General features: G+C 44.8%; 2 protein-coding genes across 8 annotated transcripts in view; one reads left to right on the forward strand and one right to left on the reverse strand.

The window, feature by feature from the left end:
• LOC308605197 (uncharacterized protein) overlaps nt 1–26572 on the forward strand; it is an 85599-nt gene that overhangs the window by 44703 nt on the left and 14324 nt on the right. For 3 of the 7 annotated variants that reach the window (XR_014013637.1, XM_081214948.1, XM_081214950.1), the window contains one exon: nt 9722–9816. Coding sequence is in view for 2 of the 7 variants with exons in the window: in XM_081214948.1 (XP_081071074.1) it covers nt 9722–9781 (60 nt within the window). In the remaining 5 variants the exon portion in view is untranslated. Of the gene's footprint in view, nt 1–2033; nt 2107–3665; nt 3850–9721; nt 9817–12812; nt 12890–26572 lie in introns of those variants that run through there. The other 4 variants (XR_014013638.1, XM_081214949.1, XM_081214951.1 and 1 more) reach the window with 3 other exon arrangements.
• LOC308605198 (dipeptidase 2-like) lies at nt 4014–6441 on the reverse strand. The gene is made up of 4 exons (XM_081214953.1): nt 6103–6441; nt 5639–5723; nt 4894–4969; nt 4014–4239 (listed from the first exon to the last, which is right to left on the reverse strand). Exons 1-4 carry the CDS (start codon nt 6274–6276, stop codon nt 4059–4061), a joined length of 516 nt encoding a protein of 171 aa, XP_081071079.1. The 5' UTR covers nt 6277–6441; the 3' UTR covers nt 4014–4058.

Genomic DNA, 26572 nt, shown 5'->3' on the forward strand with positions numbered 1-26572 from the left:
CTGCGATGCCAGCTTGCAGGATCTTAGTTCCCCAACCAGGGATTGAACCCAGGCCCCCTGAACTGGAGGCACAGGGTCCTAACCACTGGACCACCGGGGAATTCCCAGCAGAGATTTTTTCTTTGTTTTTTTAAATATAAGTTTTAATTAATTAATTAATTAATTAATTTTTGGTCGCGTTGGGTCTTTGTTGCCGCGCCTGGGCTTTCTGTCGTTGCGGCGAGCAGGGGCTACTCTTCGTTGCGGTGCACGGGCTTCTCGCTGCAGTGGCTTCTCTTGTTGCGGAACACGGGCTCTATGCGCACGGGCTTCAGAAGTTGTGGCACATGGGCTCAGTAGTGGTGGCTCGTGGGCTTAGTTGCTCCGAGGCATGTGGGATCTTCCCGGAGCAGGGAGCAAACCCATGTCCCCTGCATTGGCAGGCGGATTCTTGTGGGGTTTGTTTTAATATATTGGTTGGAGTATAATTGTTTTACAATGGTGTGTTAGTTTCTGCTGTATAACAAAGTGAATCAGCTATATGCATACGTATATCCCCATATCCCCTCCCTCTTGCATCTCCCTCCCACCCTCCTGATCCCACCCCTCTAGGTGGTCGCAAGGCACTGAACTGGTCTCCCTTTGCGACACCGCTGCTTCCCACTAGCTATCTATTTTACATTTGGTAGTGTATATATGTCCATGCCACTCTCTCACTTCGTCCCAGCTTACCCTTCCCCCTCCCTGTGTCCTCACGTCCATTCTCTACATCTGCGTCGTTACTCCTGTCCTGCCCCTAGGTTCATCAGAACCATCTTATTTTTTTTAGATTCCATATATATGTGTTAGCATATGGTATTTGTTTTTCTCTTTCTGACTTACTTCACTCTGTATGACAGAGTCTAGGTCTATCCACCTCACTACAAGTAACTCAATTCCGTTTCTTTTTCTTTTTTTTTTTTCAATTCCGTTTCTTTTTATGGCTGAGTAATATTCCATTGTATATATGTGCCACATCTTCTTTATCTATTCGTCTGTCGATGGACACTTAGGTTGCTTTCATGTGCTGGCTATTGTAAATAGTGCTGGCAGGCGGATTCTGAGCCGCTGCGCCACCAGGGAAGTTCACAGAGATTATTTTTTGAGGGAGGCCCTCCTCAACCCCCATCAGTCTCTTTGCTGCTGAGCTAGACTCCTACAGCCTTACGTAAGTGCTCCGTCATAGCACCATGCACACTTTTATTTTCAGACATATTTGTAAGTTCCCTTTCTATAACCCTCTGTTCTATTGAACCTTACCCTCCTGCCTCATCATTTTGTCTCTAGTGCCTAGCAGTGCTTGGCATATCTTAGGGGCTCAGTAAGTGTCCGTTGAATAAATAATTGGAGACAGAGGACAAGGCTTAGGAAGGGAGATCAAGGCTTTGTTTTCTACATGTGGAGTAGGAGATGCCCTTAACACATCCGAGTGGGGATGTGTTTTGAGCAGTTGGTGTGAGGTTGGGATGCCTTTGGAGATGATCATGGCTAATATTTTAAACCATGGGAGTGAATAAATTTGTGGGGCAGGATGTGTGAAATTAGCAGGGAAGAGGGCCCACGACTGAGGAGCAGCCTCAACATGTGAGGGCAGGAGGTGAAACGAGCAAAAGAGACCGAAAAGCAGGGGTAGAGAGAAAAACTGGGAGAGTGTGCGGTCGACGAACCCAGGGAGGAGAGAGATCAAGCAAGAGGGGAGGCTTCACCGTGCCACGTGCTGCTAGCAGAACACGACTGAGGAGGACGGGTCAGTGTCTCATAGACTGAGCCACTTCGAGGTAATTGGTGACTTGAATCAGAGCAGTTTTGGCAGAGTGGCAGGGGGGGAGGCCATGCCGGAGTGGGCTGAGTAGTAAAAAGGTAGTACCTTTGAGAAGAGCATCCTTGGCAAGCTTTGTGGTTTTTAGAGGGGACCGTGTTTGCTTAGAATAAATAAATTAACAGTTATCTCTGGGACGTGGGATTTTGATTTTCTTCGTTTTACTCCTGTTGCTCTACCTTCAAAATATTTTCAGAATGTGACCACTTCTCACCACCTCCCCTACTATCTCTCCGTCCGGAGCCACCATCATCTCTGACATCGGTGACTGAAGAGCCTTCTGATGACCTGCCAGTGTCTACCGTGGCCCCCACAGTCTCTTTTTCCTACAGCCGTCAGCGTGATCATGGGGAATGTGATCCGTCACGCCACTCCTCTCCTTAAAATCCTTCACTGGCTCCTATCGTGAAGAGCTAACACAGCCCGCAGAGCGTCCGACAAGGCCATTCGGGGTTCGACCACTGTGTCCTACCTGCTCACTGCTCTCCATCCATTGTGTATCTGACTTCCGTTACCCTCTTCTCCTTTCTGTGCTGCAACCACAGTGGCCTCCTTCCTGTTCTTCTAACACACCAGACAAGCTCCTGCCCCAGGGTCTTTGCACTGGCCCTTTCCTCTCCTGTGCACTCTTCCACTAGATACCAACTTGGCTAACTCAAATCTCTGCTCAGATGTCACCTTCTCATTGAAGCTTATCTGGGCTCCTCTATTTAAAATTTTAACCTATGGGGATGAGGTGGGGTGGAAATGGGTGAGGGTGGTCAGAGGATACCAACTTCCAGTTACAAGACAAATACGCTCTGGGATGTAATGTGCAGCATGGCAACTATGGTTAACAATACTGTATTGTATCTTTTTTCTTTTTTCATTTCATTTATTTATTTGTTTGTTTATTTTTGGCTGTGTTGGGTCTTCGTTGCTGCACGTGGGCTTTCTCTAGTTGCGGTGAGCGGGGGCTCCTCCTCGTTACGGTGCGCAGGCTTCTCATTGTGGTGGCTTCTCTTGTTGCGGAGCACCGGCTCTAGGTGCGTGGGCTTCAGTAGTTGCGGCACGTGAGCTCAGTCGTTGCGGCACGTGGCCTCAGTAGTTGTGGCGCACGGGCTGTAGAGCGCCTGCTCAGTAGTTGTGGCGCACGGGCATAGTTGCTCCTCGGCATGTTGGATCTTCCCGGAGCAGGGCTCGAACCCGTGTCCCCGACATTGGCAGGTGGATTCTTAACCACTGCGCCCCCAGGGAAGCCCTACCTCTCATTATTAACTCAATGTATTAACTCAATTTGGGCTATAATTAGTGCAGTTTCTATTATCATTAATGAACTGGGGGAAGATCGGGTGGTTGTCTAAGTAGCCTGAACTGACTAGAGAGAAAGTCCCTGAGGCACAGGGGAGGAGGTGTGCCCACATCCAGAGCAGTCTAGCCATTGGAGGTCCATGGCTCATTAAGTAGCCTGAGATTCTGGGCTGTGTCCAAATAGGTACAAAGATCATTTGTGATTTAGGCATGTTCTCTTCTTGGGCATCTGAACCAGAATTCCCTGAAAGATCCCCAGGTGGTACTCAGTGGGTCAGGATGTGGATGGAGGTGAGCTACACAGAGGGAACCGAGTAAGGTCCACCCTCCCGCAGCCAGAGCCACCCACTGTCTTCTTCCAGTGCTGAGGCAAGCCACCTGGGTTTCCTCAGGCCACTGCCAACAGGTCTTCCTTTAGTATCCGGTGTCTAAACTGCAGGGTCCCCCACCAAACCCCAGTATTGGGAGCCTGCACCACAGACCCCACCACGGAGATGGACACTCATGTTGATTCCATTTCTAAAACATTTATTTTCAGGAAATGTTTGTGCTCGTATGCAAGGAAACTTTGTGGGGTATCTGTGGCTGCCAAAGTGACATCTGGCAGGATTAACTGGATCACCAGAACCAAACAGTGAGGACTGGGAAAGCAGCAATAACTGTGAGGCCTGGGCCCATGTGGGGGCAAGATTTTGAGAATGACCACTTAGGTGACAACATGGGATTCCCACGAACCGCAGCTCTGGTTAGTTTCTGGTCTGGAGCCAGATCCTCTCTCTGATGCAGACGTGGGAGGACGGAGCAGCAAGAGCTGCCCAGCTGCTCATCTGGGAAGTCATCCTCCAAGCGACTCTGTCCCTCGTCCTCCTCCCGTACCTGGAGGCGGCAGTCAGCGGGCAGCACCTCTCACAGCACCCCCGCGGACACCTGCTCAGACCACCTGCTCAGAGCTACTCTTTTGCCCAACCCAGCACACCTGTTCCACCTGTCTGAAGACCCGCCGCCCCTTTCCTCGAAGCACACCCCAGAGTTCTTCCTCACTCCAGCCACGCCCCAGCAACTCCTCTATCAGTACCGGGTATATGGACACATCCTCCAGCCCCTGTGGGAACCTGTGTGGCTGCCAGCCAGCCAGCTCTTGGGCCCCAGACCTGTTCCCTGGTCCTGAGTCAGAACCAAAGCCCTATGTGTCCAGGGTCCACTGAACCCCAGCCTTGGTCAGATATGGAAAATGGAGACTTGGAGAGAGTAAATTATTCACTCCTGCTCTTCATCCTTCAGAGGAAGACCCCAAAAGCGCCTCGACTATTCATCAAAAGTCATTGAGTTGTACTGTTAAGATCTATGCCTTTCACTGAATGCACTTTTTGCCTCCATTTATAAAGAGAAGAAAAGCTTTTTAAGAACTGGGTTGAGCCCCCTGCATGCACAGACCCAACTGCAGGCAGAGAAGATGGTCAGCCCAGCCCAGACCTTGCTAAAAGTCTTCTCAGAGGCCATGGGTCTGGTCTGCTGGCACTGGATGGGCACAGATGCTGGGCAGTTGACCTCTGTGTGGTGTTTTAGACAAATATGATGACCTAGAGTAGGGTCAAACAGACAGGAGAGCCCAGGAAGCAGACCCTGGGAGAGGGGAGATACCATTTGGGCCAGCACACCTGAGGCTATGGTCAAGGCCATGAGGACCACAGTGTGGTGGGCACGTTGGCTGCGAAAGCCCCACTGCTGCCTAGCCAGCCCGAGACAAGCCACGGGGAAGCACCCACCGGCCAGCCCCGTCATAATCTCCGCCAATCCCGATGAACTTGCATCCAATGACTGCCCTGATGTGGTCGAAGTGATCTGAAGAATGGAGAGTCAGCAGTGTGGGGCTTCCAGGGCAGGGGTGGGGTGATGACTGACCTCTGTTGATTCCCTTTTTTGCAGCCTGTAGGCCAAACAGGCCAGTTCCTTCATGGCCTGGCACCGAGAGTACCAACTAGAGGGCTCTGAGGTTTGATCTGAAGTGATCCCAGCTGGCTCTAGAACTGGACTTCAGATTTGGAGTGGACCCCAGAGCCCCCTGTTTGGGCCATTTCCCACCCAAGATTCACCCTGCCTCCCAGTCTCCTTGAGAACCTGTGGGGGCTCCTTTCCCCGGGTGTGGAGGATGAGAGAGCAACAAGAGTACAACTGGTGAAGACCCCAGAGACCTAAGGAGCTGTCCAGTCCCTTGGCCAGAGGTAGGGGCAGTGTGCTTTAGGAGCCCCTGCAGAGGCACAGATGGGCAACACCCGGGCTCTGTGTCTGACAGCCTCCCTGATACCCATCATTATCACAGTTTTGATTCCATGGCTCCAGTTCCACATGGCACCAAGGTGCTGTGTACCATCCATTATTGGGTTTGGGGGAGCTGTACCTAATTGCCAACAGGTGGGTCAAACCACTGGGGCTCTTCTGAAGTCCTCCCCAAATTTGGACCCAGCTTCAGCTCCAAATCAGAGTTTTCAGAGAGCCCAGGGCGAGGCTCACCTGCCCCAGTAGACACGTTGGCTAACGGGTTGCACTGCAGCACCCGCACGGACAAGGACACCATCACGATGCCACCGTTCATCTTCTGCAGGGGCGGACCGGTGGACAGTCAGCTTGGCTCCCAGCACAGCCACCTGCCTGTTCACTCTCTCAGCCCCTGTGAGAAAGGTGTTCAGCCCTGGCTTTGAGGTCAGAGTCATCTCCTCTCTGGGTTTGTGTGAATGGAGGAGCCGCAGCCCTGGTCTGGGTGGTGTCTTGGCCCTGGGTTTCCGGGTTTGGCGGAGTATCTTACCACCTAGACCCCCACCTAGGGCTCAAGAGTTCAGGGGCTGTGGACCATGGGTTTTGGGGGCAGAAGATATTTAACCTGGGGTTTGAGGAAATTGAGGGAGAAGAGTCTCAGGTTCAAGGGCTCCTGGTTTGAACCTCTTGCTTTAGGGATTAGGGCCAGGGCAGTCTCTCACGAGAAGCTGAAGGATATCATCAGGAACATTCCGAGTGTTCTTGCACACCCACCAGGCCACTGAGTGGGAGAAGATGACAGGTGCCTGTGACACTTCTAGGGCTCGCCGTGCCACAGCATCCGAGACATGGGACAAGTCCACCATCGTGGCCAGGCGGTTCATTTCTGCCACCATCTTCTACAGGAACAGGATGGGGAGAGGGCATCAGGGCTGCATTTATCTTGTGTGCATTTATCTGTAGGGAACAGGCGGGGCTGTACATTCATGTGGGGCAGGGTATGGAACCCGGGTACTTACCTTGCCAAGCCGGTGAGCCAACTGACATTGCTGTAGAACGGGTGGATACCCTTCGCTGTGCTCTGTGCCCTGCAGGATGGCCAGGAGGCAGTCTGACTGGTGGCCATGACTTTGCTACAAGAGCCTAGAAAGAGGTTCTTTCGAACTGTCTACACCTGCAACTCCCTGGTGCAAGAGGAGGGACCCAAACTGGGCTGTGCCTGGCAGTAGGAGGGCCCTTCTGGGGACTCAGTCTTGACTATATTCAGGAAAAAAATGCATACGCCCTTTTTGGTCAACTGCATCATTGTCGAAGTTCTGTCTCTTTTCACTTGCTTTAAAGGCCACTCCAATCTACCTCTTAAAAACTGTTTCCTACAATTCTGCCTTGCTTTCAAATTCTCTTCGTTGCCTTCCCTCAATATATTTTTGGACGATAGTTGTCCTTTATAACTGTACAGGTTTTTGAATTGCAGTGCCCCTAAGCTCCATCTTTCAACTCGCTTTTTTGTGAGCTGGCTGCAAAACCGCAGGATTGCTTCAGGCCCTATTCTGGTTCGGGGGGGGGGGGGCGGGCAGAGCCTTTGGTTAATTCTTATTCTTGATTGGAAATTAGAGTGACGTGTGCCTGTCCAAACACCTAGAGCTGGTCTCTCATTGGTTACCCCTCTCCCCGTTCATCCTCTGGACAATTTGCAAACTGTACGAAACAGGAGGTTAAAGGTGCTGATTCTCCAAGTGGGGAGATTGATAGTAAAGCGGCTGGAATGGCAAACCCGAGCACCAGGAGATGAAAAATAACGTGCGTTTTAGAAACCTTTCCCGATCACTGGGTGTACCATCCTCTGGGTTTCCCATGCATGTTTTAGCTGTCGGAAGATTCCCTTGAACCTGGAGATTTGGGACCCATGGAATGGGTAGCACACAGTATTACTTTAAAGGGTCTGCATTTGCTCACCCAACCTCACCAATCCTGTCGGACCCAAGAGTGTCCAGCCTTATGTCTCTTCCAGCTGTGGGTCTAGATGTGGTCAATCCAGGTTGCATCACAGCTCCTGAACGAATTTTGTAAGAATTTCTCTTTCACTATCTTTTTTTTCTTTTTTCTTTTTGTAATTTATATTTATAATGGGGTTTAGCTGATTTTCAATGCTGTGTTTATGCCGCTTTACACCCACTTGATTCACTTACAGAGAGATATCAATAAATACTTTTTAAGATTCTTACTACACGGATATATTCTTCTGTGGTGAATAGGGTGTGTTGAGTCCTGTTCACTGAGCAGTGAGTAGGTCTTGTCTATTACATATTTGGTTGATGGAACGGTATCTGTGCTAATTTCAAACTCTTGTTTTATGCATCAGCCCACCTCATCTTTCCCTGTAAGCAGCCATAGTGTGTTTTCTAAATGTGTGACTCTGTTCTGTTTTGTACAGTTCATGTGTAGAGATTTTTACATTCCATCTATAAGTGATATAAGTTTCGTTACCTGTGTGACTTATTTCTCTTAGTATCATCGTACCTAAATCACTCATTATGCTGCTACAGGCCTTAGGACATTGATTTCGAGTGATATTCCATTGTACATAAGTACCACAACTTGTTTACCCATTTTTTTGTTTCCTGGGATATTTAAGGTGTACCCGAGTCGAGGTCCTTGTAAACCGAGCAGCCCTAAACTTTGGGTTGCCTGTGTCCTGTCGATTTATGGTTTTCCAAATATACACGCCCATGAGTGGAAGTGCCCTATGCACTGTAGCTCTGATTTTTAGATGTTTTAGGAAACACCATACACTTCTCCAGAGTGGCTGTTGGCATTTTACATCCCGCCCATCAGTGTAACAAGGCTCCCTTTTCTCCATGGCTTGTCCTGCATTTCTGGTTTTTACACTTTTCCAGGATGGCCCTTTTGACAGATGCGAGTGAGACTTCTTTGTAGTGCTGATTTGCATTGCCCGCTTGCTTGGTTGGCCAAAAAGAGCGTATGCGTTTTTTACTAAATATATTCAGGAAAAACTCATAGGCCCTTTTTGGCTAACTGCACCATTGTCTAAGTTCTGCCGCTTTTCATGTGCTTTAAAGGCGACTCCAAACTATCTCTTGAAAACTGTTTCCTGCAATTCTGCCTTGCTCTCAAATCCTTTTCGTTGCCTTACCTCAATATATTTTTGGAAGATTGTTATCATTTATAACCCTGCAGGTTTGTCAATTGCAGGGCCCCTGAGCTCCCTTTTTTAAGTCCCTTTTTGGGGCACTGGCCACAAAACCCCAGGATTGCTTCAGGCCCTACTCTTGTTCCGGGGTGCAGGCTGAGACTTTAGTTAGTTCTTCCTGCTTGGAAATTAGAGTGACATGTGTCTGTCCAAACACCTAGGGCTGGTCTCTCATTGGTTCCCCCTCTTCCCGTTCATCCTCCGGACAAATTTCTAACTGTTCGAAACAGGAGGTTAAAGCTGCTGATTCTGCAAGTGAGGAGCTTGTTAGAAAAGAGGCTGGAGGGGTGAACCCGACTACCAGGGGAGGAGGAGATGAGGTGCCTTTTCCAAACTCTTCCGGGTCAAAACGGTGTACCATCCTCTGGGTGTCAGGCATGTTTTAGCTGTAGGTAGAGTCCCTTTCATGTAAGGAGGACACCGGGGATTTTTCCAAATCAGTGTCTCCCCGAACCCCAAACTGGGAAATTTTTAAGCTATGGGTACACGTATGTCCATTAAGGGCCTTAGGCAGAGTCCGAGCTTAGTTGATTGAAATCTTCAGGGTCAGAAGCGCTCACCATCGGCCTCCCTTAGGTTACATTTTATCTGTCATTGATACGTGATGTAGATATAGATATGTATTCTTTTTCAGATGATTTCCCCTTATAGGTTATTACAGAATATTGAATGTTGTTCCCTGTGTTATACAGAAGTTCCTTGTTGATGATCTATTTTATACATAGCAGTGTGTATGTGTTAATCCCAAACTGTTAATTTATCCCTCCTCCCGCGTTTTCCGTTTGGTAATACGGTATAAGGTTTTATACTTCTCGGAAATGGGGGAGCTGAAAGAGAGGTCTCATTTTCAGTGGAAAAGCATTCGAAACAAGATTGAAGCTTCAGCCAAGATTATTAGATGTCCATCCTTGGAAAGATATCACGTCATTTCTCTAATATTGACCTGACAAATAAGACAAACCCCTCTACTGAACTTGCTTATAATAAAGTGATGGAAATATCAAATGGAAGTCTTAGAAACATCTTATTTTACCCGAGCCTTATACACTGCTCTATGTTAATTACAGTTTGGCTCACACATCTGTTCATTGAAGTTACAATGTTCTCAATTTCTGTTACTGATCCTCCAGAGCGGACCCCAACAAGGGTCCCCCTGCCCAGTGTCGTTGGAGCCAAAAGAACGAGACTGAGTTTGGTTCAGAAGCAAAGGAAACTATATTTTGATCAGAGAATGGAGAGGTGAGAGCATGCGCTCCCCCGCGGGCTGTGGGCGGGGCTGCTGTGTAGGGATCCCGGCAGCGGGAGGGAGGGGGCGGAGCTCTCGAGGGCCGGGTTGCCTGCAGCTCAGGCTCTATGTCGCGGAGTCTGCAGGGGCCCCGCGAGCTGAGGTGTCGGCCCAGCCATTCTGCACTAGGAAATCGGGTCTGAAGTGCCGGGTGTGGGACCACTGCATGTGGAAACCTAGGAGCACATGAAATTAGACAAAGCACAAAGGAAAAAAAGGTTAGACTTTATTTTATTGCCCAGATTCTAATTTTATCTCCCAGGAATTTTGAATGGGCCTTGCCGGAGACAAACACCTCCTCTGCTTTTTGTCCCGTTCCTCATTCTTGGGGTGCTGAGGGTGCAGACCCCTCTTCTGTAAATGCTTCGTGCTGAGTTGGGAGTCCTCATACCGGGGGGGAGGGGCAGAACTCCCCAGCAGCCTCCAGGTGTGGTCGATTGTCCCCAGGGCTCCTGCCTCACTGCTCGTCCGCCTGAGCACCAGCAGTGGAAGTGTTATAGATTCTAATGACCTCTAAGGGTCCAGGAAAGAGATGCGCAGAGACGCTGGGGGGGCAGGTTTTACCCCGCCCTATATTTGTTCGGCCACCTTAGGCTGACGGTTTCTGCCAGCCTAGATGCTCTGACCAGTAGTCTGCGCTTTCTTCAATTAGGCCCCTCAACGTACAAACAGCACCAGGTGTCGGAGCCCTGCCTGCTCAACTCCCAGACAGTCCAGGGCCGGTGGTTATCCAGGACCATGACGGCCACTGAGTCAACGGCCTTTTGAAGTAGCCAGGAGTCCAGCCGGTCTCATTGGCCGCTGTCACCGCGGTGTCTGTAGGCCTTTCTATGGTGACAGCATGATATACGGTTCCCCCGCCAAGCTTATTAGCTCCCCTCTGGGTGCAGTAAGTCCTGCAAGCAGTAGTCTGCTCTTTCGGGGCACACTCTTGTTTTCTGAGAGAAACTCCAGGTCAAGTGATGGTCACACGAGTCGTCATTGGGGCCCGTTGCCCCCGGTTGTCTCTCTGGAGGTTGAAGTTGGAGGGCCTCCTCTCTCGAGGTCTGTGTGTCCACCGAGCGACCCCTGCAACTTCAGGGCATGGTGGGTGGTTAGGATCACCACGTGGGGTCCTTTTCCCTTGAGAGGGAGCTGGCCTTGCAGGCTGCTGGTTTCCAGGTTTTTAGATACCCCCAGTATCCTGGCCGGATGGGGCGGCGGGCCAAGCCCTTTGTGCCGTAGTTTCTCCTACCTGGAGGGCATTCTTTCGTTGTTCCATTTCAAGTGATCCCAGTTTTTGCACTAATACTAAAAGGGCGATTCACCTTCGACCGGGAATGTAAAGGTCAAAGGGTTCAGCTAAATTAGGGAGTTCCAGGGCAAGGGTCTGAATTGACTGCTCTTTCCATTCTTGAAAGGCTGCTTCTGGATTCTATTCAAAAGGATCATCATCTTTTCCTGTCAGTGTTTCATATAGAGGCCCAGCTATTAGACTGTGGTTAGGGATCCAGATGCAGCAAACCCCGGCCTCCCCAGGAACCCCTAAGCTGTCTTCTAGTTTTAGAAGGGGTAAGGCTGCAAATGGCTTCTTCCCTTTCCTGGGATGGGCTTCTCCGACCTTCTGTGAGAATGAAGCCCAGGCAGGTCACCTTAGCCTGTGATATTTGAGCCTTTTTCTTGGACACCTTCTATCCTTTATTGGCTAGGTAGTTCAGAGGCCTCCTTAGTAGGGCTGGTGATCAGAATGTCGTCTGCATATTGAAGGAGGGTTCCCTTCTCCAGAGGTAGAACTTTTAGGTCTTTAGCTAACGTTTCCCCAAAGATGGTGTGGGAATTTTTGAACCCTTGGGGCAGGACGGCCCAGCAGTATTGATTTTGTTGTATGTTGTGTCCTGCCACTCACAAGCCAAAATTTCTTGTGATTCTGGGAGTAATGGAATACAGAAGAAGGCATCATTGAAGTCTAATACAGAATACCATGTCCTGGTGGATGGTAGAATGACCAGCAGGGTGTAGGAATTAGGAACTACTGGATGTATATCCTCGGTGGATTCATTGACTGTCCTGAAGTCCTTTACCAGGTCACCAGCAGCCCACGGGGCTCTCGTGGTCAGGCCCCTCCCAGAACACGGAGCTCCCCTGGGCAGGTACCCAGCAGCCCACAGGGCCCTCGTGGTCAAGCCACTCCCAGGATATGGAGCTCACCTGGGCAGGTACCCAGCAGCCCACGGGGCTCTCATGGTCAGGCCCCTCCCTTGATACGGAGCCCCCCTGGGCAGTTACCCCGGCAGGGCTGGGCACACAGGAACCATTCACATAGACGTCACTGCAGAGCACCCCCAGCCCACCTGTCGGTTGAGCTGACCCAGAGCACCTCAGAGCAGGACTTTACCTAACGAACAGTACCTCCTACAGGTCTGTGACCCTGGGCTTCACTCTGTGCAGCCTCCCTCCGCCTGGTCTTCCAGAGGCTTCCACTGCAGCCGAGGCACCAGGCCTCTGTCTGCACCCACCACCCCTCCTCTCCCTGACTCTTGGGTTCCTCTCATTAGGAGAGGGTCTTTTCGAAGTTGTCTCCCACTCATGGGCCAGATAAAATGATTAGAAAACAAGCTAGGGCTGCAGCCCCTTGTCTATCCTGACTCTCAGGAGCCCACACCTGTTCTTTGGACCTGGCCGGTGCAGCAAGGCCCATTTCCTGCAACCGTGAGCCCCTGAGGGGCGAGGATTGGCTGACCTGGGCAGGCTGACCCTGCCGGCTAGCCCTCCCCAGGTGTGCCTGGGTTGAGGTCAATATAAACATCCCTCCAGGCAGCAAGAGCCCCTGCAGCTGTGCCTGACGCCATATTCTCTGCCCCGTCAGCAGTGTCGGGGCTGGGCTGGTGGGAGGGAGTGAGGGCCCACGGCTTTGTGGGTAGCCCAGTGTGAGTGGGGTTCTTCTGGACTTTCCGCAGGAGTTTCCAGGCTGCCACCTGCTAAAGAAGAGGATGTGTTACCCGTACCTGTAGCTGGAATTTCTCCCCGGGCAGAGGTAGGAAGGGAAAAAGCAGTGGGGGCCGGGACAGGAGGGGTACCTCAGGCAGGGAAGTGGAAAGCTTCCAGAAGAGCGCCCAGGGCCAGGACCGTCCTGGCTGGCCTGCAGGCACCAAGTCGGCCTGCGTGCTGTCGCTGGTGTGGCTCCACGGCCCTTCCTCTAGGCTTTCAAGTCCTTGCCCACATTCAGGTGTTTTACCTGGGAAGGGTGGGAACAGTTCAGCAGCACCTGTCCTGGGGCTCACCTCAAGTTTACTCACAGACGCCTCGGTGCGGTCCCCCAGCTTTGCAATGAGGACGCTCCTTGCGGGGGAGCTGCTGGCTGCATGGGAGACGGTTCCCCACCTCTGACCAACTTCAGAATTGTTTACCACTGGAGCAAGTGCCCTGGTAGGGTTATCCTCTGTATGACTGGTGGGTTCTGTTTTTTTTTTTTTTCCTTTTTTGGTTCAAGGTAGGTTTTATTCCTCTTTTTGTATTTATAGATACAAGTATGGAAATAATCCATTCATATAAATACGTCTATGTGAACGAAAGAACATTTTTTCTGTTTTATTTTTATAATATTATTTATTTTTTTAACTTTGAATTTTATTTTATTTTTTTATACAGCAGGTTCTTATTGGTTATCTGTTTTATACATATAAGTGTGTATATGTCAATCCCAGTCTCCCAATTCATCCCACCACCACCACCCTGCCAGTTTCCCCCCTTGGTGTCCATACATTTGTTCTCTACATTTGTGTCTCTATTTCTGCCTTGCAAACCAGTTCATCTGTACCACTTTTCTAGGTTACAGATGTATGCATTAATATACGATATTTGTTTTTCTCCTTCTGACTTACTTCACTCTGTATGACAGTCTCTAGATCTATCCACGTCTCTACAACTGACCCAATTTCATTCCTTTTTATGGCTGAGTAATATTCCATTTTATATATGTACCACATCTTTATCCATTCGTCTTTCTGTGGGCATTTTGGTTGCTTTCATGACCTGGCTATTGTAAATCGTGCTGCAATGAACATTGTGGTGAATGTGTCTTTTTGAATTATGGTTTTCTCTGGGTATATGCCCATTAGTGGGATTGCTGGATCATATGGTAATTCTATTTTTAGTTTTCTAAGGAACCTCCATACTGTTCTCCAAGGTGACTGTATCAGTTTACATTCTCACAAATAGTGCAAGAGGGTTCCCTTTTCTCCACACTGTCTCCAGCATTTGTTGTTTGTAGATTTTCTGATGATGCCCATTCTAACTGGTGTGAGGTGATACCTCACTGTAGTTTTGGTTTATATTTCTCTAATAATTAGTGATGTGGATGGAGCAGCTTTTCATGTGCTTCTTGGCTATCTGTATGTCTTCTTGGGACAAATGTCTATTTAGGTCATCTGCCCATTTTTGGACTGGGTTGTTTGTTTTTTTACTGTTGAGCTGCATGAGCTGTTTATATATATTGGAGATTAATCCTTTGTCTGTTGATTCGTTTGCAAATATTTTCTCCCATTCTGAGGGTTGTCTTCTCGTCTTGTTTGTAGTTTCTTTTGCTTTGCAAAAGCGTTCCGGTTTCATCTGGTCCCATTTGTTTATTTTTGTTTTTTATTCCATTACTCTAGGAGGTGGATCAAAAAAGATCTTGCTGTGGTTTATGTCAAAGAGTATTCTTCCTATGTTTTCCTCTAAGAGTTTTATAGTGTCTGGTCTTACATTTCGGTCTCTAATGCATTTTCAGTTTATTTTTGTGTATGGTGTTAGGGAGTGTTCTAATTTCATTCTTTTACATGTAGCTGTCCATTTTTCCCAGCACCACTTATTGAAGAGACTGTCTTTTCTCCATTGTATATCCTTGCCTCCTTTGTCATAGATTAGTGGACCATAGGTGTGTAGGTTTATTTCTGGGCTTTCTTTATTTTTTTTCTTTTACACTTTTATTGGAGTATAATTGCTTTACAATTGTGTGTTAGTTTCTGCTGTATAAAAAAGTGAATCAGCTATACGTATACATATAACACCATATCTCCTCCTTCTTGCACCTCCCTCTCATCCCCTTATCCCACCCCTCTAGGTGGTCACAAAGCACCGAGCTGATCTCCCTGTGCTATGTGGCTGCTTCCCAGTAGCTATCAATTTTACATTTGGTAGTGTATATATATTCATGCCACTCTTTCACTTTGTCCCAGCTTTCCCTTCCCCCTCCCTGTGTCATCAAGTGCTTTCTCTACGTCTGTGTCCTTCATCCTTTCCTGCCCCTAGTTTCTTCATAAAGTTTTTTTTTTTAGATTGCATATATGTGTGTTAGCATACGGTATTTGCTTTTCTCTTTCTGACTTACTTCACTCTGTATGACAGACTCTAGGTCCATCCACCTCACTACAAATAACTCAATTTCCTTTCTTTTTATGGCTGAGTAATATTCCATTGTATATGTGTGCCACATCTTCTTTATCCATTCATCTGTCGATGGACACTTAGGTTGCTTCCATGTCCTGGGTATTGTAAATAGAGCTACAATGCACATTGTGGTACATGACTCTTTTTGAATTATGGTTTTCTCAGGATAAATGCCCAGTAGTGGGATTGCTGGGTCCTATGGTAGTTCTACTTTTAGTTTCTAAGGAACCTCCATACCATTCTCCCTAGTGGCTATATCAATTTACATTCCCACCAGCAGTGCAAGAGGGTTCCCTTTTCTCCAATAAATGCCTCTCCAGCATTTATGGTTTGTAGATTTTTTGATGATGGCCATTCTGACTGGTGTGAGGTGATACCTCACTGTAGTTTTTATTTGCATTTCTCTAATGATTAGTGATGTTCAGCATCCTTTCATGTGTTTGTTGGCAACCTGTATATCTTCTTTGGAGAAATGTCTGTATAGGTCTCCTGCCCATTTTTGGATTGGGTTTTTTGTTTTTGTGCTATTGAGCTACAGGAGTTGCTTGTAAATTTTGGACATTAATACTTAGTCATTTGCTTCATTTGAAAAAATTTTCTACCATTCTGAGGGTTGCCTTTTCGTCTTTTTTATGCTTTCCCTTGCTGTGCAAAAGATTTTAAGTTTCATTAGGTCCCATTTTTTAATTTTTGTTTTTATTTCCATTTCTCTAGGAGGTGGGTCAAAAAGGATCTTGCTGTGATTGATGTCATAGATTGTTCTGCTTATGTTTTCCTATAAGATTTTGTGTCTGGTCTTACATTTAGGTCTCTAATCCATTTGGAGTTTATTTTTGTGTATGGTGTTAAGGAGTGTTCTAATTTCATTCTTTTACATGTAGCTGTCCAGTTTTCCCAGCACCACTTATTGAAGACACTGTCTTTTCTCCATTGTATATCCTTGCCTCCTTTGTCATAGATTAGTTAACCATAGGTACGTGGGTTTATCTCTGGGCTTTCTGTCCTGTTCTATTGATCTGTATTTCTGTTTTTGTGCCAGTACCATATTTTCTTGATTACTTTAGCTTTGTAGTATAGTCTGAAGTCAGGAAGTCTGATTCCTCCAGCTCTTTTTTTTCCCCTCAAGACTGATTTGGCTATCCGGGGTCTTTTGTGTCTCCCTACAAATTTTAAGATTTTTTGTTATAGTTCTGTAGAAAATGCCACCAGTAATTTGATAGGGATTGCATTGAATCTGTAATTTGCTTTGGGTAGTGTAGTCATTTTCACAATATTGATTCTTCTAATCCAGGAACATTGTATATGTCTCCATCTGTTTATATCATATTTGATTTCTTTCACCAGTGTCTTATAGTTTTCTGAGTACAGGTCTTTTACTTCCTTAGATAGGTTTATTCCTGTGTATTTTATTTTTTTGTTGCAATGGTAATGGGATTTTTTCCTTAATTTCTCTTTCTGATCTTTCATTGTTAGTGTAAAGGAATGAAAGAGATTTCTGTGCATTAATTGTGTATCCTGCAACTTTGCCAAATTCATTGATTAGCTCTAGTAGTTTTCTGGTGGCATCTTTAGACTTCTCTATCTATGGTATCATGTCATCTGCAAACAGTGACAATTTTACTTCTTCTTTTCCAATTTGTATTCCTTTTATTTCTTTTTCTTCTCTGATTGCTGCAGCTAGGACTTCCAAAACTATGTTGAATAATAGTGGCGAGAGTGGACATCCTCATCTTGTTCCTGATCTTAGAGGAAATGCTTTCAGTTTTTCACCATTGAGAATGATGTTTGCTGTCAGTTTGCCATATATGGGCTTTATTATGTTGAGGTAGGTTCCCTCTATGCCCACTTTCTGGAGAGTTTTTATATAAATGGGTGTTGAATTTTCTCAAAAGCTTTTCCTGCATCTATTGAATGATTATATGGTTTTTATTCTACAATTTGTTAATATGGTGTATCACATTGATTGATTTGTGTATATTGAAGAATCCTTGCATCCCTGGGATAAACCCCACTTAATCATGGTGTATGATCCTTTTAATGTGTTGTTCGATTCTGTTTGCTAGTATTTTGTTGAGGATTTTTACATTTATATTCATCAGTGATATTCGTCTATAATTTTCTTTTCTTGTAGTATCTTTGTCTGGTTTTCGTATTAGGGTGATGGTGGCATTATAGAATGAGTTTTGGAGTGTTCCTTCCCCTGAAATTTTTTTGAAGAGTTTGAGAAGGTTGGGTGTTAGCTCTTCCCTAAATGTTTGATAGAATTCACCTGTGATGCCATCTGGTTCTGGGCTTTTGTTGGAAGATTTTTAATCACAGTTTCAATGTCATTACTTGTGATTGGTCTGTTCATATTTTATATTTCTTCCTGGTTCAGTCTTGGAACTGACTAAGAATTCTTAGAATTTGTCCATTTCTTCCAGGCTGTCCATTTTATTGGCATAGAGTTGCTTGTAATAGTCTCTTATGATGGTTTGTATTTCTGCAGTGTCTGTTGTAACTTCTCCTTTTTCATTTCTAATTTTAATGATTTGAGTCCTCTCCCTGTTTTTCTTGAGTCTGGCTAAAGGTTTATCATTTTTGTATATCTTCTCAAAGAACCAGCTTTTAGCTTTATTGATCTTTGCTCTTGTATTCTTTGTTTCTATTTCATTTATTTCTGCTCTGATCTTTATGATTTCTTTCCTTCTACTAACTTTGGGTTTTGTTCTTCTTTAGTTTCTCTAGGTGTAAGGTTAGATCGTTTATTTGAGATTTTTCTTGTTTTTTGATGTAGGCTTGTATTGCTATAAACTTCCCTCTTAGAATTGCTTTTGCTGCATCGCATAGGTTTTGGATCATCGTGTTTTTGTTGTCATTTGTCTCTAAGTAGTTTTTGATTTCCTCTTTTATTTCTTCAGTGATCTCTTGTATTTAGTAACGTATTGTTCAGCCTCCATGTGTTTGTGTTTTTTACGTTTTTTTCCCTGTAACTGATTTCTAATCTCATAGCATTGTGGTCGGCACAGCTGCTTGATGTGATTTCAGTTTTCTTAAATTTACTGAGGCTTTATTTGTGACCCAAGATGTGATCTATCCTGGAGAATGTTCTGTGTGCGGTTGAGAAGAACGTGTAATCTGCTGTTTTGGGATGGAATGTCCTATAAATATCAATTAAATTTATCTGGTCTCTTCTGTCATTTAAAGCTTATGTTTCCTTATTAATTTTCTGTCTGGATGATCACCATTGGTGTAAGTGAGGTGTTAAAGTCCCCCGCTATTATTTTGTTACTGTCGATTTCCTCTTTTATAGCTGTTAGCAGTTGCCTTATGTATTGAGGTGCTCCTATGTTGGGAATATATATATATATATATACACACACACACACACACATACATACATACATATATTTTTTTTCTGGTACGCGGGCCTCTCACCACTGCAGCCCCTCCCGCTGTGGAGCACAGTCTCCGGACGCGCAGGTTAAGGGGGCATGGCTCACAGGCCCAGCCTCTCCACGGCACGTGGGATCCTCCTGGGCCAGGGCACGAACCCACGTTCCCTACATTGGCAGGCGGACCCTCAACCACTGTGCCACCAGGGAAGCCCCATATATATTTATAATTGTTATATCTTCTTCTTGGATTGATCCCTTGATCATGATGTAGTGTTTTTCCTTGTGTCTTGTAACATTCTTTATTTTAAAGTGTATTTTATCTGATATGAGTATTGCTACTCCAGCTTTCTTTTGATTTTCATTTGCATGGAATATATTTTTCCATCCCTTCACTTTCACTCTGTATGTGTCCCTAGGTCTGAAATGGGTCTCTTGTAGGCAGTATATATATGGGTCTTGTTTTTGCATCCATTCAGCGAACCTGTGTCTTTTGGTTGGAGCATTTAATCCATTCACGTTTAAGGTAATTATCGATATGTATGTTTCTATTACTATTTTCTTAATTGTTATGGGTTTGTCTTGGTGAGTCCTTTTCTTCTCTTCTGTTTCCCACTTAGAGAGGTTCCTTTAACTTTTGTTATAGAGCTGGTTTCGTGGTGCTGAATTCTCTTAGCTTTTGCTTGTCTGTAAAGCTTTTGATTTCTCCATCAAATCTGAATGAGGTCCTTGCTGGATAGAGTAATCTTGACTGTAGGTTCTTCCCTTTCATCACTTTAAGTATATCATGCCACTCCCTTTTGGCTTCTAGAGTTTCTGCTGAGAAATCAGCTGTTAACCTTATGGGAGTTCCCTTGTATGTCATTTGCCATTTTTCCCTTGTTGCTTTCAATCATTTTTCATTGTCTTTAATTTTTGTCATTTTGATTCCTATGTGTATCGGCACTTTTCTCCTTTGGTTTACCCTGCCCGGCACTCTCTGTGCTTCCTGGACTTGGGTGGCTATTTCCTTTCCCATGCTAGGGAAGTTTTCGACTGTAATCTCTTCAAGTATTTTCTCTGGTCCTTTCTCTCTCTCTTCTCGTTCTGGGACCCCTAAAATGTGAATGTTGTTGCGTTTAACCTTGTCCCAGAGGTCTCTTAAGGTGTCTTCATTTATTTACATTCTTTTTCTTTATTCTGTTCCACGGCAGTGATTTCCACCTTTCTATCTTCCAGGTCACTGATCCGTTCTTCTGCCACAGTTATTCTGCCACTGATTCCTTCTAGTGTATTTTTCATTTCAGTTATTGTGTTGTTCATCTCTGTTTGTTCTTTAATTCTTCTAGGTGTTTGTTCGTTAATTCTTCTAGGTCTTTGTTAAGCATTTCTTGCATCTTCTTGATCTTTGCCTCCATTCTTTTTCCAAGGTCTTGGATCATCTTCACTATCATTATTCCGAATTCTTTTTCTGGAAGGTTGCCTATCTCCACCTCATTTCGTCTTTTGTCTGGGGTTTTATCTTGTTCCTTGATCTGGTGTAAAGTCCTCTGCCTTTTCATTTTGTCTGTCTTTCTGTGAATGTGGTTTTCCTTCCACAGACTGCAGAATTGTAGTCCTTCTTGCTTCTGCTGTCTGCCCTCCAGTGGATGAGTCTATCTTAGAGGCTTGTGCAAGCTTCCTGATGGGAGGGACTGGTGGTGGGTAGAGCTGGGTGTTGCTCTGATGGGCAGAGCTCAATAAAACTTTAATCCACTTGTCTGCTGATGAATGGGACTGGGTTCCCTTCCCTGTTGGTTGTTTGGCCTGAGGCAACCTAGCACTGGAGCCTACCTTGCTCTGGGTGGGGCTAAAGGCTACACTGGGAGGGCTTGTGCCAAGGAGTATTTCCCAGAACTTCTACTGCCAGTGTTGTTGTCCCCACGATGAGCCACAGCCACACCCCGCCTCTGCAGGAGACCCTCTAAAACTAGCAGGTAGGTCTGGTCAGTCTCCTATGGGGTCACTGCTCCTTCCCCTGGGTCTTGATATTCACACTACTTTGTGTGTGCCCTCCAAGAGTGAAGTCTCTGTTGAGAATCTGAGTCTCTGAGTGGAGTTGAGACTGAGACTCTGAGTGGAGTCACACAGACTCTGGGTCCTGTGAAGCTTCGATGCTTTGTGATTCTAGAAATCCTATAGGAGATGGTCCAAAGCAGGTGAAGCTAATGCTGTCAGTAGCGATGGTGAAGCCAAAGATCCGCAGTTCTGACTAGAGGTGCCGATGTACATACAGGACAAAATCATCTCGTGTTAATGTAGTTCAGGCACGTTTAAGATGAATGCAGTCATGTTAATACCTAACATATTCTATCCCGTGCCTCCCCTCAGGGACCCCCTCCTCAGTTCCTGAGGCTCCTGTAAGTCATGTACAGGGGAATGGAGAGTGGGCTCTGTCCAGTCTGAGCTCTGAGTTTCCCTGTGTGTATCTTAGGATACTTTGTATTTCTGTGGTGTCTGTTGTAACATCATCTCTTTCATTTCTGATTTATTTTGGCCCTCCATTTTTAAAAAAACATACTACTGTTGTCTTTTATTCTTTACAGAAGCTTAATAAGTGTTAGATCTACCACCCGTACTCTATGTGTACTTTTTGCAGTGAGATTTTTACTTTTGTTTTCTTGTTACTATCAATAGTTAGTCAGACTTCTTTTAAGCTACCTTCAACATTGCTTATAAAGCTGCTTTATTAGTGATGACAGAGCCTTAATGGAAGTCGTGTTCTGGTTGTAAATTAGAATGCACTGTGCCAGCAAAAAGCCCCTTAAGTTTAGGTCTCATTACTTCTTGTTCGTTTTTTTTTTAAATTATTTATTTATTTTTGGCTGTGTTGAGTCTTCGTTTCTGTGCGAGGGGCTTCTCCAGTTGCGGCAAGCGGGGGCCACTCTTCATCGTGGTGCGGTGGCCTCTCACTGTCGCGGCCTCTCCCGTTGCGGAGCACAGGCTCCAGACGCACAGGCTCAATAGTTGTGGCACACGGGCTTAGTTGCTCTGCGGCATGTGGGATCTTCCCAGACCAGGGCTCGAACCTGTGTCCCCTGCATTCGCAGGCAGACTCCCAACCACTGCGCCACCAGGGAAGCCCTCTTGTTCTTTTTTTAATTTAATTTTTATTTTTTATCAAAGCAAATTTGATTAAAATGTTTTGTTTGTTCTAGGTGTGCAACATGTGGTTCTTTTACAAATATACATATATCTATACTTCTTCGGATCATTTTCCCATGTAGGTTATGGCACAATGTTGAGTAGTCTTCTCTCGGTTTTCCGTGGGTCTTTGGTGATGATATATTTCACATGTGTTTCTATATCTGCGTTAACCCCAATATCCTAATGTATCCAATCCTCACACGTTTCCATTTGGTGAACCATAAGTTTGTTTAATGAATCTGTGATTGCCTTTCTTTGTGGAAATATCTTCATTGGTATCAATTTTTAGCTAACACCTGTAAGTGATATTATAGAATATGTGTCTTTTGCTTTCTGACTTAGTACACTTTGCCAGATTACCTCTAGAATCATCTATGGTGCTCCAAATGGCATTGTGTCATTTTTTTCCTTGTCTAATATTCCATCTGTACATGTACCAGTTCTTCTTTGTCCACTCACCTCTTGATGGACTTTTTGGTTGCCTCCATGTCTTGGCTATTGTAATACTACTGCAATGCAGATTTGCCTGCCTGTGTCTTTCCAATTCTGTCTTCTTATGTTATAGGCCCAGGATCGGGCCTGCTGTATCATATGGTAGCTCAGTGTTTACCTTTTTACCTTTTAAAGGTACCTCCATTCTGTTCTCATTAGTGGCTCTTTCCAGGTTACGTCCCGCTTAAAGTGGAGGGTATGCGTTTCTCCACAACACCTTCAGCATTTATTGTTTGTAGTTTCCTTGCTGATGGTTATTCTGACTGGTGTGAGCTAGTATCTCTTTTTGGTTGGATTTGCATGTGCCTAATAATCCATTGAAATTTAGCTTTAAGGCATGTCCTTTCTTTTTCAAACTGTGAATAGAGCTTACCTCTTCAAATTCTTTTCTTGAGTATGTGCCACATTTTGAAATTTCTTGGCCATTACTTCCCTCAAGACATTTTGAGGGCAGGTTTCATATTCAGCCCTGCAGTACTTGTGCATATGAAGCGATCCTTAGCACAGGTTTTAAAGCTTCTGTTGCAGGTAACGGCAAGAGGGCAGCAGCATTTCTGTGTTCCCCACCCTGGTAACTAGGGAAACAGACCTTCCTGCCAGCGGTGTTCATCAGTTATAAGTTAGAGTAGAATGTGCCCGGATAAACCCCCAAATGGTTATGTCTCCATACTTACGTTGTGTTTTAAATTTAATTTATATTTTTCATTGTAGTAATACTCCATCGTGTACATGGACGACTTCTTCGTTGTGCAGTCCTCTGTTGATGGACATTTTCATTGCTTCCAAGTGTTGGCTATGGTAAATATTGCTGGAGGACAGGATTGCCAGCCTGTGTCTTTTTGATTCTCATCTTCTCAGGTGATAAGCCCAGCAGTGTGTATGCTAGATGGAATGGTAGCTCAATGTTTACCTTTTCAAGGCACCCGAATTCTGTTTTCATTAGTGACTCTTACCACGTCCAACATACAACCGAGTGTACGCCTTTCTCCACAACCCCTTCAGCATTCATTGTTTCCAGAAATTTTGCTGATAGCCATTCTGACTGGTGTGAGATGATAAATTTTTGTAATTTGCATTTGCTGGTCTTTAATAATTACTAATGTTCAGCATTTTTCCAGGACTTTTCCTTTTCTTTAAAAAAAAAAAGAGAAGAAAAAATGTGTGAGTCCAATATACCTCTTGAAATTGTCTTCTTGGAATGTTGCCTTCTTTTGAATTTTTTGGTCGATTTTTGACCCCAGGACTTTTTTGAGAGCAGGTGTCATTTACAGGCCTGCAATGATTGTGAATATTTGGTGACCATTAGCACTGCGTTTAAAGCTGCTGTTGAGGGAAACGGCCACAAGGCGGCAGCATTTCTCCATTCCCAAATCTGGTTATTAGGATAGCAGAGCCTTTCTGGAAGTCGTGTTCCTAGTTTGTAAATTAGAATGGAATGTGCCAGGAAAACCCCCCATAAGTTTATGTCTGATTACTTCTTGTTCGTTATTTTAATTTTTTTAATCGGGGTAATGATTAGAATATTGTTTGCCCTAGGTGTACACAATCTGGTTTATTTAGACATTATGTATGTCTAGTCATGTACAGAACCTCTTCCCATGTAAATTATTAGAGTGTTCCATACACCTCCCTTGCTATATGGTCGGTCGTTTTGTTATATGTATTTAATAGGTATTTGTATACGTATGGTAAAATTAATCTTAATTTATCCATTCCCCCACCTTTCCTTTTAGATGAGCACGGTTTGTTTTCTAAGTCTATGAGTGTCTTTCTCTGTGGAAATATGTTCATTTGTGTCAGTTGTTAGATAACACCTATAAATGATATCATAGGATATATGCCGTTAGCTTTCTAACATACCTCATGTTCTGTGATTATCTCTAGGCTCATCTGTGGTGCCTCAAAGAGTAGTGTTTCATTGTTTTCCATGGCTAATATTCCACTGTGTACATGGACCACTTCCTCTTTATCCATTCATCTGTTGGTGGACATTTTGGTTGTTTTCATGCCTTGGCTATTGTAAATATGGCTGCAGTGCAGCTGCTGCAGCCTGTGTCTTCTCGATTCTGGTCTTCTCAGGTGAGAGGCCCAGTGGTGGGCCTGCTGCATCGAATGGTGGCTCAATTTTCACTTTTAAACGCAACTCCTTTCTGTTCTCATTATTGGATGTTACCACTTTACATCTCACCAGCAGCTAGAGGGTACACAGTTCTCTAAAACCCCTTCAGCATTTATTGTTCATAGACTTTTTGCTGAAGGTCAGTCGACTAGTGTGAGTTGAATCCATTTTGTAGGAAAGATTTGCATGAGTCTAATAATTCCTGATGTTGAGCTTTTGTTGATTTTCCTGTTTTTAAAAAAAGAGTAAAACTTACCTCTTCATACTATCTCCTTGAAAAATTTGCCTGTTTTGAATTTTTTTGGCCATTCCCTAGCTCAGGATACTTTTTGAGGGCAGGTGTCCTTTACAACCCTGAGACCTTATGAATGTTAAGTGGCCATTAGCTGTGGGCTTAAACCCCTCTTGCGGGAAATGGCCACAAGTCAACAGCATTTCTACATTTCGAACTCTGGGTTTTTGGGCAACAGAGCCTTCTTGGAAATCGTGTTAGGAGGCTGAAAATTAGAGTAGAATGTGCCAGGGCAAATCCCCAAGAGCTTATATCTCCTTATTTCTTGTTTGTTATTTAAATTTAATTTTTATTTATTATTAAAGCAAATTAGATAAAAATGTGTTTTTCTAGGTGTACAGAGTTTAGTTTATTATGTCTATGTATCTGTCTATTCATCTTTGGGTCCTTTCCCATGTAGGTTATTACAGAGTGTTGAGTAGACCTCTCGGTATTCCATAGGTATTTTGTGATTATATATTTCATATGTATTAGTACATGTCTGTTAACCCCCATATCCTAATTCATCCATTTCTTACACCTTTCCATTTGCTTAAACATAATTTTCTTTTGTTAATCCATGCATGTCCTTCTCTTGGAAACAAGTTCTTGGGTATCAGTTTTTAGGTAATACCTAGAAGTGATGTCATAGGATATTTGTCTTTTGGTTTCTTTCTTACTTCAAGTTGAGTGATAATCTTAAGGTCCTTCTATGGTGGTGCAAACGGCACTGTTTCATTCTTTTCCATGGCTAATATTCCGTTGTATACGTGGGCCTCTTCTTCTTTGTATGTTGTTCTGTTGATGGACATTTCGGTGTCTTCCAAGTCTTGGCTATGGTAAATGTTCCTGCAGTGCATGATTGCCAGCCTGTGTCTTTTTGATTCTGCTCTGGTCAGGTGATAGGCCCATCAAAGGGCCTACAAGATCACATAGTACCTCAAGTTTTTCGTTTAAGCACACATCCATTCTGTTCTCGCTACTGGCTGTTACCAGTTTACATCCCCCCAACAACTAGAGGTTATACAGTTCTCTGAAAGCTCTTCAGCATTTATTCTTTGTAAACTTTTTGCTGATGATCATTCTGACGGCTGTGAGGTGAACGTTTCTGTAGATTGGATTTGAATGGCTTTATTAATTCCTGATGTTGAGCATTTTACCATGCCTCTTTTTCTTTCAACAAACAAAAAGAAAGAAAGACAAAGTTTGTGTAACATAAGCCTGTTGAAATTGTCTTCTTGAAATGTTGATGTCTTTTGAATTTTCTGGTCGATTTAGGAAACAACTATATGTGATATCATAGGATAGGTGTCCTCCGCTTTCTCACTTAATATCAGTTGCGTGATTACCTCTAGACTCATCTACCGTGCTGCAAATGGTATTGTTTCATTTTCTTTCTTGGGTAATATTCCATCTGTACATGTACCAGTTTTCTTTGTCCACTCATCTGTTGATGGACTTTTTGGTTGCTTCCATGTCTTGGCTATTGTAATACTGCTGCAGTACAGATTTGCCTGCCTGTGTCTTTCCAATTCTGTCTTTTTACGTTATAGGCCCAGGAGTGGGCCTGCTGCATCCTATAGTAGCTCAATGTTTACCTTTTCAAAGCACCTCCATTCTGTTCCCATTAGTGGCTCTTACCAGGTTACGTCCCACTTCAAATTGAGGGTATGCATTTCTCCACAACCCCTTCAGCATTGACTGTTTGTAGTTTTTTGGCTGATGGTTATTCTGAGGGGTGCGAGCTGTTACCTCTTTGTGGTTGGATTTGCATGTGTCTTGTAATCCCTTGAAAGTGAGCTTTCAGGCATGTCCTTTTATTTTTCAAACTCTGAGTATAGCTTACTTCTTCAAGTGGTTTTCTTGAAG

The sequence above is a fragment of the Mesoplodon bidens genome, assembly GCF_964165515.1.
Source record: "Mesoplodon bidens genome assembly, chromosome: 17".
Lineage (NCBI taxonomy): Eukaryota > Metazoa > Chordata > Mammalia > Artiodactyla > Ziphiidae > Mesoplodon > Mesoplodon bidens.

Excerpts from the sequence above, each read along its gene's own strand:
- LOC308605198 (XM_081214953.1), bottom strand. The coding sequence starts at position 6,276 with ATGGTGGCAGAAATGAACCGCCTGGCCACGATGGTGGACTTGTCCCAT. Across the intron at positions 5,724-6,102 it reads ATGATATCCTTCAGCTTCTC|AAGATGAACGGTGGCATCGT; the intron begins GTGAGAGACTGC and ends CCGCCCCTGCAG. Across the intron at positions 4,240-4,893 it reads GATTATGACGGGGCTGGCCG|GTTCCCACAGGGGCTGGAGG; the intron begins GTGGGTGCTTCC and ends GCAGCCACACAG.